Below are 11,325 nucleotides of genomic sequence, written 5' to 3' on the forward strand. Positions count from 1 at the left end.
GATAAGTCTTCTTTGTATCATCAACACCAAGTATCACTGCGTTTGATATTCAAAGTCTTTTTATTTGTTTTGTAAAAATCTAACTTCTTCGATTTTTATTCAAATTACAGAAATTTGAAATTCATCGTTGAGAAAACCATTTCAAAGAGAATCGATCCAGCAATCTTGTTGGCTTATTGACCATAAGATAAACCGCTAAATTTGCCCTATGTATTTGATTGAATTCTTGAACCAATGTTTATATCACTGAATTCTGCTTCTGTTTTGTCTTGTTGTGTTTTTGGTATCAGAAAGTAAAACAATTATATTAAAATGAGATTTTTGGTATCAGAAAGTAAAACAATTAGATTAAAATGTGAATGTCATGAATGACATTGAATTATTACATATGTCTCTTCATGCAAGCCAATATTTTTGGCCGAGGTTCACTCTTTTTTTTCTATGCATTTGGTGAATTTCCTTTTTCATATAGACGTAGGCTGATCTTTTTATTTTAGTGCACATAATTTGCTTGAATAGTGGTAGTCATAGGATCAGGGTAATAGTATGAAAAAGGAATAGAAGTTCAGAGAAGGTGTTAGAAATGAGAAGTCTGGAAAAAGCACGAGAAATTTAGCAGAATCTGCATTTCCCGGTGGAATTTCTTCTGGTTCAAATCCTTCAAAAGATAGAAAGTGAGCTACACCCTACCTCACAAATGGTACATGGCTCCGAAGAGATTGAGAATATAAAAACCTCCCGAATTTAAAGCTCTAATATCATGTTAAAATTCAATTATTGGAGGACGGCCCAAAAATGATAAATATACATCAAGGTGGTTAACAATTGATTTATATATATATATATATATATATATATATATATTAAAATAAATAAATAAATAAAAGAAATGAAAAAAGAATGAGTTGGATACACCATGATGTGTTTGGATCTCGAGGATACTTGGTGCAGTTCCATTTCTTGTATTAGGCTAGGATTATTTTTATACTTGGAAATTAACTCTCCATTCGGTTGCTTTGTCTTATGTTTGCCCTGTTTATATGTAGGCCAAAGTTTCCCACTACAGCCATGCACAACCAGATTATTATAGTAACTACCGCATGTATTGTGATATTTCATATTTGATAGGAGAAAGAAGTTTTTAAAATTATGTATTAGGAGTTTCTTCGTATGTTTTAGAGTAAATAAAAGGTTTGTAAAGACTATACATAATGAATAGAGATATAAGGAAAAATGAAAGTCATCCGATAGAGAGAGACTTGTGGTTTAAGATGTAAATATAAGGAGTGAGGTAACATAAGATGATGTTTTAAGAACCCAATAATTGTATTTTTTTTCTGTTCTTGAATGATGCTCTCTTATTCGCTGATGTAAACATGGTTGATCAAACCAAGTTAAAACCTCGTGTGCTTTTGTGTGGATTGTTTGATCTTTATGTTATTAAATTAAGCTTTAGTTGAAGATTTTAGAAAGAGCCAAAAAGAATAGAATATTAAAACTTGAGTTAAAGATTTGTGGAAGAGTCGAAAGAAGAAAGCATGCAATATCATATAAAATGAATTTTTATTGAAGATGAAGTTATTGTTGTTCATGGAGACAAAAAAAATTAACTTAATGAAATTTGATCCAAGATGAAGATTTTTAAAAGTGTCTCAAATTCCTAATTAGTATAAATTCTTTTTTATAAAAAAAATATTATATAAAATATATATTTTTTAGGTAGATTCCTAAAAATTACATTATTTTTGTTTTGTAATATTTTTTATACCATAATGGAAGGATTTTCTTTGTCTCAAATATTTTATATATATATATATTTCACATAAAGTTTATAAAATTTATGTTTTTGACAATGTTTTCAGAACCGGACCAATCGACGGGAGGAGTTTTCTAGGTGTCGGGCTGCTGACGGGAGCTGCTTGGGTATCGTGGAGCGTGGCATATCAACGGGCTGGTGGCGGGCAAAACAACAAGCTGGCAACTGGGGGTGGAGGAGGGAGGGTTTGGAGTTGCAAGCTTGTAGCTATATACACTCCAAAACAACGTCGTTTTGATGCTGTTTTTTTTCTGTTTTTTTTTATAAAAAAAAAATTCAATTCAATTGAATCAATTGGTTCCCTCCAAATCGGCCAGTTCGTTTGATTCAGGCGATCCAACCCCGGTTCAATCCGAATCCAGTCCAACTGTTCTTATTGTATAGTAGGTTATTCTTATTCTTCTACACATTGTAGGATGCAACTTTATTCCAAGTGGAAAAATAAACAAAATGTTATCTTCTTCATCTATTACAAGAATCCAAGGGCTGCATTGTTTCCGATGAAACATAAAGATCATGAATATGCTTTAAAAAAATAAAAATAAAATAAAATAAAATAAAATAATCATCAGACCCAATACGCATTTCCCCTTTTCTTTTTCTTCCTTTCAGTGAGTTAATGCTGGTGAGACTGAAGAAGGCTCAAGCTAGCTGCAGCAGTCTTGAGTTTACTCTTGGGAATGGATCTCTAACCTTCATTGATTCTTCCAAACTGCATCCATTACAAGATTAATTAGTGAGCTTCAACTCCATGCACATAGATTAAAACAGCTATATATATATATATATATATTCACATGATAGAAAAGCTTCAATTTCTACAATTAAATGAAAAAGAAAGGATACATATACATGGAATCATGTACTCTTTTTCTGAATCCAATGTAAGATTGTTTGTCATCAGCAATTATATGAGATCATATGTTGAGGCACTCCCATTTGCAAAAGGAATGGAACTTGAGAGGTGAAGAACTGAAGGAGGCAGGCCATTAAGCTATTACCATTAATATTATCAAAATCTGGCTGACCCCATAATAATCTTTCTGTCTTCTTGTTGATTTCTACATGACTCCCTTTGTTTTCCTTTGTCAACAACTGGTTAGAAGGCCCAACATGCGCAACAGGCGTTCTTAGAACTGGAGGAGGAGGAGGATGATGATGCTGCTGATCAAACTGATATGGATACACTGGAATAATATTACTCCCAATCATCGGCTGCTGCAAATGCTGTGAAGGTGTTGGAGGGAGAGGGAGATTATTGTTATTATTTTGACAGTGAAACTGCTGTTCTCTGATCATGTGAAGCCTCGCATTTACATGACACAGTTCATCCATTGTCTGCTGCACTTGCTGATAAAGTTGGCGTATTATTCCACAACACCCATGAACAGGGAACCGTTGCCGCATGTTGGACTCGTATATAATAGACTGCATCGCGTCGTGCTTTTGATCGTCATTCACTTTCTTTAGTATTTTCATCATATTGCTGACTCCGAATAACCGATGTGCGTTTTGAAACAATTTTGGATTGCTAGCCGGGAAATATGGAGCAAGTGGACACTGATCCGAGCACTTTCTTCTTTGGTATTTGCAAGCGGCGCATGCCTGGCTTGTGCCTCCTTTGACAGTCATACGTACAGGAACTACGCATATGGAGAGCAGCAGAGAGGACAGTGCAGTAAACTTGAGGAAGAAGACGATGGAGGTGGTCGGAGTTGGAGATCGAGATTCCTTCATTAATCAGAACCCTGGTGGTGACGTTGAAAATGGAGATGGAAATGGCAGCATTTAATCGGGAAAAAAGAAAAAAAAAATGAGACTGGAAATGAAGGATCAAAAGGCTCTATTAGGAAAGACCAATTCAAATTCGGAATTAAAAGATTGGCATCGATCTAAATTTATTTCAAATGAAAGTCCTTTTTTGAGCCGTTTGTCTAGTGACAACATCACTCGATCAATCAAGGCGCGGCGCGGCGCGGCGCAACACGGCGTTGGTTCTTCGGAAGGGTAGTTTAGTAATTCGATTGGGTATGTTCCTTTGTGAAGTTACGAGAATGACCCTAGTACAATGATGTGTCGCTTTGTGGATGGGCTATGAGACGTGATACACGGTGGTTTTTGACCGGTTCACTCCACGATGACGTGGCATGTTGCTCGAGCTGAACTGGAACTGGAAGAGAGAGATGGTCATTCTCCCTAAGAAGAATTCACGCTCCACGATGACTCTATTCAAATAAATATTATCTCTTTATTTTACCATTTCTTTTAAACTAAAAAAAAATAGAGAATATTATATTAACATTTGAGTGATAAAAATTTTCATTTTTAAAATCAATATCAAACAAATCATTAGAAAAATAAAGTAATTTTGTCATTTTACTCTTATAATTTATTTATTTATTTAAATTAGATTAATAAAGAGATTTATACTGATGTATTTAGGTTATGTTTGGTTCTCAGAAAATTTGAAAGAAAATACAAGGGAAAGAAAATATAAAGGAAAAGTAGAAAGAAAGAAAAAGTGAAGGAAAATAAAAAAATTGATTAAAAGTTGATAAATTATTTTTTTTGTTACTTCAAACTCATTTTATTTATTTTAACTTATTAATATAAAAATTAAATAATTTAAAAATACATAAACTTTTAATTAGTTTTAATTATATTTGATTTTCTTTAATATTTTTCCTATAACAACCAAACATGAAAAAATCATTTTTCTTTACATTTTTTTTATTTTCTTAGTATTTTTGGGAACCAAACATAACCTTAATAATTCTCAAATAAATATTTTCATTGATAATAAAATTTTAATTTTGAAAATAAAGGATTTATATTGATGTATTTAATAATTCTCAAATAAATAGTTTCACTGATAATACAATTTTAATTTTGAAAATAAAACTAGCTTTATATAAAATATGATAAAATTATATCTATTTTTCAAAAATAAAAAACTGTTAGGAATTTTGGTATTGCATGATAAATATTTTTTAAATATGAAGAATTTTGATAGGAATTTTTAGATGTAAAGAATTTTAATTGGGATAATTATATGGATTTTCTCGAGTCATATGAATCTTTTTTCTTTATTTTGAAATATTATATTCGAGGGAAAATATAAGAAAAAAAATCAATTTTTTTAAATTCATTTCACTTATTATAAAGGTTAAATAATTTAAAATACCAAACATAAAAAATAAAAATAAAAAATCATTTTTTTTAAATATTTTTTTATTTTCTTGATATTTTCCATAATCAAACATATTGATATTTGATTAGAGTGATAAGTTTATCGTAGGAATTTCATTACGGAAATATTATACCACCGTTACGGCTTTTCAACGTACCCACCCCTTTATCGTATGTTGCCGTTAAGCTGACTCCGTCAGACAAGACACCACCTCTTATATCAACAAATCGTTAATTTGTTGATGTCACACGTTCATGGAATCAAATTATACCTAATTGCCTTTATTCTAAGTCAACTCAAAGGAACCTTTCGACTAATTAATCATATTTAAATTTTTATGATATTATTTTTTTTTAATATTTACCAACTATTTCTCAAATTAGATTAGAGTTTATTTAATTTAAAATTAATTTTAGAATTAATATCAAAATTATAGATTATTTCTTAAATTAGATTAGATTTTATTTAATTTAAAATTAATATCAAATTTTAATAAATAAAATGGTGTTAACTATCATAATATAACGACCCACTTTTATCGCATAGATTTTAATTACTGATTAATTATTATTTTAAAAATTATTAATATGATACAAATTTAAAAGTTTTATTGATTAATTATAATTTTTAAAAAAAATTAATTAATATAAATGGGGTAACTTAACAGCCAAGATAAGAAGATGGAAATTAATTAAATATATTCTTTTTAATATTTATCAAAATTTAATATATTTTATATTATTTGATTTAAAAAAAAAGATAATGTGAAATAAAATTAAAATTTAAATAAGAGTTAATAATTTAATTTCTTAAATCAACTTATTGCCACATGAGTTAATGATTTAATTTAAATTATTAAGTATATTAAATATATTTTATAAAGTAAATTAATATTACAATTTAAAATGAAAAATAATTTTGATAAATCAATTTAACTACTTAATATAATTTAATGACTTCATCGTAAATTAAATAATAGAGAGTTCATCGCGCAAATATTTAAATCTTTTTTCATCCCTATTTTTCTTATTTTTCTAAAAATGAGAAAAAAAAAACATCGTAATATCCTCACCTTCTTCATACAAACAACCCTTTGTACTTTATAACCAATAACTAATATAAGAAATTTATTATTCAAATACTAATTTACACTTCTTAACAACATATCGAATCCTTTTCTTAAAAACAATTATTTGTTCTAGATTGAAAATTTTAGAACATAACTTTCTTTTTACAAACAAAAGAGAAAAGAAAAATAAAATGGTTGCCTACACGGTTTGAGGGGCAAAAACCCATCCATATTTGTTCAAACTTGTAGGTGAAATTCCTTGTTAATTTCTTGACCATCAATGTTCGAGCATACTATTCCCAAGATTAAGTTGGACCACGTAATGGATAGTTTTTGTGGGGAGAGTTTTCTCCTCCCTATTTTTTCTAATGCTATGTCATTTTATAGCGTTGAATTTTATAAGCTTCACATAACTTTTATGGCTCCTTTTAAGTCTAACTTGTATTCTTACATTACCCTATTAATGATGTGTAATGATAGTTGATCATTTTAAACTGCTTTTAACTTTGTTGATCTACTCAAACTAGCTTAGCCAAATGGCTTTAATGGGCGAAGATAGTCTATGTGGACATAGTCTACCTAAACATAGTTTGTTTGGGTATGATCTGTCTAGAATAGTTTGCTTGGACATAGTCGGCTCAAACATAACTTGTTTGGACATAGTTTATCTAGATGGTTTTATTTTGTTTTTTTGTTTTTTTTTTCAATGAAGTCTGTCTAGATGGAAAACGTGCTCATTTATTCAGGCACTCTACGTCATACATCCAGACCCTCTCCACTTTAACCAAGGATGTTCCACCACTCCCACAATTGTCCCTCATTTTTTAGTCAAACATTGTAGTGAGTGATATGAAAATCTATGAGAAAAGCATGGGAAAGGCTTTTTATTGCAATTGAGAATTTTTTGCCTTCCTGTTTGACTATATGGGTATTAGTGTCTTCGGTTCAAGGCTCTTACCGTCAGGAGACTTTTGCTTTCTTGTATTCGCGCTTTTAGCTCAAGGCTCTTACTTTAGCCGAGAGGTTTTTTTTTTTCTAGGGTCTTTGGCTTATTTTTCATGCTAAGGTTCTCTTTAGCTTATTTTTTAGAGGGTTTCTAGAGAAATCCCAAGTGCCCTGGTTTGGCAATTTCAATGAAGAAGGCTTTTTGAGTAGAAGATTTTGGTTGTAACCACAAAATGAGGAGGAAAAAGTAGTAGAGAAAAAAAATGGTGCCACCCCCATCCGAGTTTGGAAGGGTAAAACTAGTTTTGAGCGGGAATATGGCTTTTTGTTAGTTTCTTACAGACATGCCATTGTTGGGCCCTTCCTGTTTTCGTACCTTCTTTCTTTAGCTTTTGTGCCTCCTTCCTTTAACTATTCCTACTAAAAATGTGTTTGGATATCCTCTTTCGTTTAGCTATTCCTGCCAAAAATGGTATGTTTTCAAGTAGGTCCTTCGAAAATTAAGTCGATGTAGTAGATAGCTTTTGTGGGGAGAGTTTTCTCCTCTCATATTTTCTCTAATGTTTTGCCATTTTATGGGGTTGAATTTTGAAACCTTCCCATAACTTTTATGACTCATTTAAGTTTGACTTTTATTCTTACATTACCCTATCAATGATGTGTAATGGTTGATTATTTCAAATTGTTTTTAACTTTGTTGATTTGCTTAGACTAGCTTGGTGAAATAGGCTTTAGTGGGTAAATTCTCATATAGTCATTTACTTGCTAGAATATAGTTTGTTTGGACATTGTCCAAATATAGTTTGTAGACATAATTTGCCTGAAAATAGCATGTTTGGACATAGTCTGTCTGAACATAGCCTACCCTGAACATAACTTGTTTGGACAAATGGACATAATCTGTCTTGACAAAGTCTGCTCGGACATAGTGAATAGTCTGTCTAGATGTTTTTTCTTTATTTGGGTGAAGTCTCTATCTAGATAGAGGATGTGCTCATCCATCCAAGCATTCTACCTCGTACATTAAAACTCGTTTTCTCCAACTTAACTACGGATGTGTTGCTGTTCCCACAAAGTTGATAGCAGAGTTACTGTGATATCCCATATCGAATAAGGGAAAAAGTTTTTGGCGCTAAGTATTGAACTCCTCTTACCCCTATATATGCATTTTAAAGTCGTGAAAACCCCTTTGAATTCAAAACAAACAATATCTATACGGTTGGGAGTAGGTCGTTACAAATGGTATCAGAGTCGATCTTCGACCTCAGTATGAGGGTTTGTTTAGTTAGTGAGAGGTGTTTGTTTGTTTGACCTCATAATCTCATGGGACACAACGAGAACGTTGTGTTTGCATTTGAAAATGAAGTGTTTGTGATATCTTATATCTGATAAGAGGAAAAGTTATTGGTGCTATTTAAGTAATAAACTCCTTTTACCTCTATAGACACGCTTTAAAGCCGTGAGAACCTCTTTGAGTTATAAGTAATAATTTTGATAAGTCAATTTAACTATTTAATATAATTTAATGACTTCATCGTAAACTAAATAATAGTGAGTTCATTCCGCAAATATTTAAATATTTTTTCATCCCTATTTTTCTTATTTTTTAAAAATGACAAAAAACATCGTAATATCCTCATCTTAATTGTACAAACAACCCACTATCCTTTATAACCAATAACTAATATAAGAAATTAATTGAATTCAAATATTAATTTACACTTCTTAACAAGAGATCGAATCCTTCTCTTAAACCCATACAATTATTTATTCTATATTGAAAATTTTAGAACATAATTTTCTTTTTACAAACAAAAGAGAAAAGAAAAATAAAATGGTTGCCTACACGATTAGAAGGGCAAAAACCCACCCATATTTGTTCAAATTTGTACGTGAAATTCCTTGTTAATTTCTTGACCTTCAATGTTCGAGTAGACTATTCCAAAGATTAAGTTGGACCACGTAATAGATAGCTTTTGTGGGGAGAGTTTTCTCTTCCTTGTTTTTTTTAATGCTATGCCATTTTATAGGGTTGAATTTTATAATCTTCACATAACTTTTATGGCTCCATTAAGTCTAACTTTTATTCTTACATTACCCTATTAATGATGTGTAATGATAGTTGGTCATTTTAAACTGCTTTTAACTTTGTTGATCTACTCGAACTAGCTTAGCCAAATGGCTTTAGTCATTTTAATCTGCTTTTATTCTTACATAACTTTCTTTTTTTCTCAGTGAAGTTTGTCTAGATGGAGGACGTGCTCATTTATCCAAGCACTCTATGTCATACATCCAGACTAGCTCTCTCCACCTTAACCAAGGATATTCCACCACTCCCACAATTGCCCCTCATTTTTTAGTCAAACATTGTAGTGAGTGATATGAAAATATATGCGAAAAGAATGGGAAAGGCTTTTTATTGCAATTAGGAAGTTTTTGCCTTCTTGTTTGACTATATGGGTATTAGTGCCTTTGGTTCAAGGCTCTTACTATAAGAAGACTTTTACCTTCTTGTATTCGTGTCTTTGGCTCAAGGCTCTTCCTTTAGCCGAGAGGTTTTTTTTTTTCTAGGGTCTTTGGCTTATTTTTCATGCTAGGGTTCTCTTTGGTCTATTTTTCAAAGGGTTTCTATAGAGATCCCAAGTGCCCTGGTTTGGCAACTTCAAGGAAGAGGCTTTTTGAGTAGAAGATTTTGGTTGCAACCATAAAATGAAGAGGAAAAAGGTAGAGAAAAAAAATGGCACCACCTCCATATGAGTTTGGAAGGGTAAAACTATTTTTGAGTGGAGATATGGCTTTTTGCTAGTTTCCTACAAACATGCCATTGTTAGACCCTTGCTATTTTTGTACCTTCTTTCCTTAGCTTTCATGCCTCATTCCTTTAACTATTCCTACTAAAAATGTGTGTCTGGATATCCTCTTTCCTTTAGCTATTCATGCCAAAAAAGGGTGTGTCTTCAAGTAGGCCCCTTGGAAAATTAAGTCAATGTAATGGATAACTTTTGTGGGGAGCGTTTTCTCTTCCCTATTTTCTCTAATGTTTTACCATTTTATAGGGTTAAATTTTGAAACCTTCCCATAACTTCTATGACTCATTTAAGTTTGACCTTTATTCTTATGTTACTCTATCAATGATGTGTAATGATTGATCATTTCAAATTATTTTTAACTTTGTTGATTTGCTCAGACTAGCTTGGTGAAATAGACTTTAGTGGGTAAATTCTCATATGATCATTTACTTTCGAGAATCTACTTTGTTTGGACATGATCTGTCCAAACATAGTCTGTGTAGACATAGTTTGTTCGAACATAGCATGTTTGGACATTATCTATTTGAACATTGACTACCTTAGGCATAACCTGTTTGGACATATGGACATAATCTGTTTGGACAAAGTCTACTTGGACATAGTGAATAGTCTATTTGGATGTTTTTTTCTATTTTGGGTGAAGTCTATCTGGATGGAGGATGTGTTCATCCATCCAAGCATTCTATCTCGTACATCAAAACCCGTTCTCTCCAACTTAATTAGGGATGTGTTGCCACTCCCACAAAGTTTTGAAGTTCGTGTGGGTCAACCGAGTGTAGAGGGGAAAGTGCTCTTGAAAAAGGATAAAGGAGAATAGAAGAAGCAAAACCAAGCTTTTGAAGAGGAGGGCTGGGCTGAATTGGGTGTGGGGTCTAAGGCTGCCCCTACATACTGGGAGTATATATACTTTCAATCGGAGGAAGCTGCAATGTGGGAAAAGAGATTGAGGTTAGTACAGCTGAGATCGATCGTTAGTGACTGATGAAGCTTAGATTTAAGACGGAAGGGAATGTGAAAAGCTAGAGTGTTTTTTTTTCTCTTTCTTTATCTCTCTCTTTTAATTCCCATATTCGTTTAGAATTAATTTATCTTTTTTGTTTTGGTAAATGCTAGTCGTATCATGTATGCTGTATATGAATAATTTTATTGTGGAATATTTTGTTAGGTAAAGAAGGAGTTTTGATTAGTTTGGAAATCTCATGGAAACTATATATCATGACTTTTGGATGGATTGAGTCAAGTCAAACTCGAGTTTACATCAAATTTAATTAATATTTAGTTCAAACTTAAATCTATCCTGACTTTTAAACTCTAAATTTTAGGATGGGATGGGTTGGATCTAGCTTCGCCCAATTTCAAAAGGCCGGCCAAGCCCAAGAACCTGATCCGCTCCAACCCCAATCTACTCGAAATGGTCAGAACCTAATGGGCAACCTAAATGTTAAAAATGGAATTCTTGGTAAGGAAAAAAAAATTGGTAAACTCGTTCACTTTG

General features: G+C 31.8%; 1 protein-coding gene across 1 annotated transcript; it reads right to left on the bottom strand.

The window, feature by feature from the left end:
• Positions 1-2,305: 2,305 nt before the first annotated feature.
• LOC104881687 (LOB domain-containing protein 27) lies at positions 2,306-3,645 on the bottom strand. The gene is made up of 2 exons (XM_010662720.3): positions 2,818-3,645; positions 2,306-2,528 (listed from the first exon to the last, which is right to left on the bottom strand). Exons 1-2 carry the CDS (start codon positions 3,551-3,553, stop codon positions 2,512-2,514), a joined length of 753 nt encoding a protein of 250 aa, XP_010661022.2. The 5' UTR covers positions 3,554-3,645; the 3' UTR covers positions 2,306-2,511.
• Positions 3,646-11,325: the final 7,680 nt, after the last annotated feature.

Source organism: Vitis vinifera, chromosome 14, assembly GCF_030704535.1.
Source record: "Vitis vinifera cultivar Pinot Noir 40024 chromosome 14, ASM3070453v1".
Taxonomy (NCBI): Eukaryota; Viridiplantae; Streptophyta; class Magnoliopsida; order Vitales; family Vitaceae; genus Vitis; species Vitis vinifera.

What these genes read in the sequence shown, in the direction of transcription:
- LOC104881687 (XM_010662720.3), bottom strand. Translation starts at nt 3,553, where the DNA reads ATGAAGGAATCTCGATCTCCAACTCCGACCACCTCCATCGTCTTCTTC.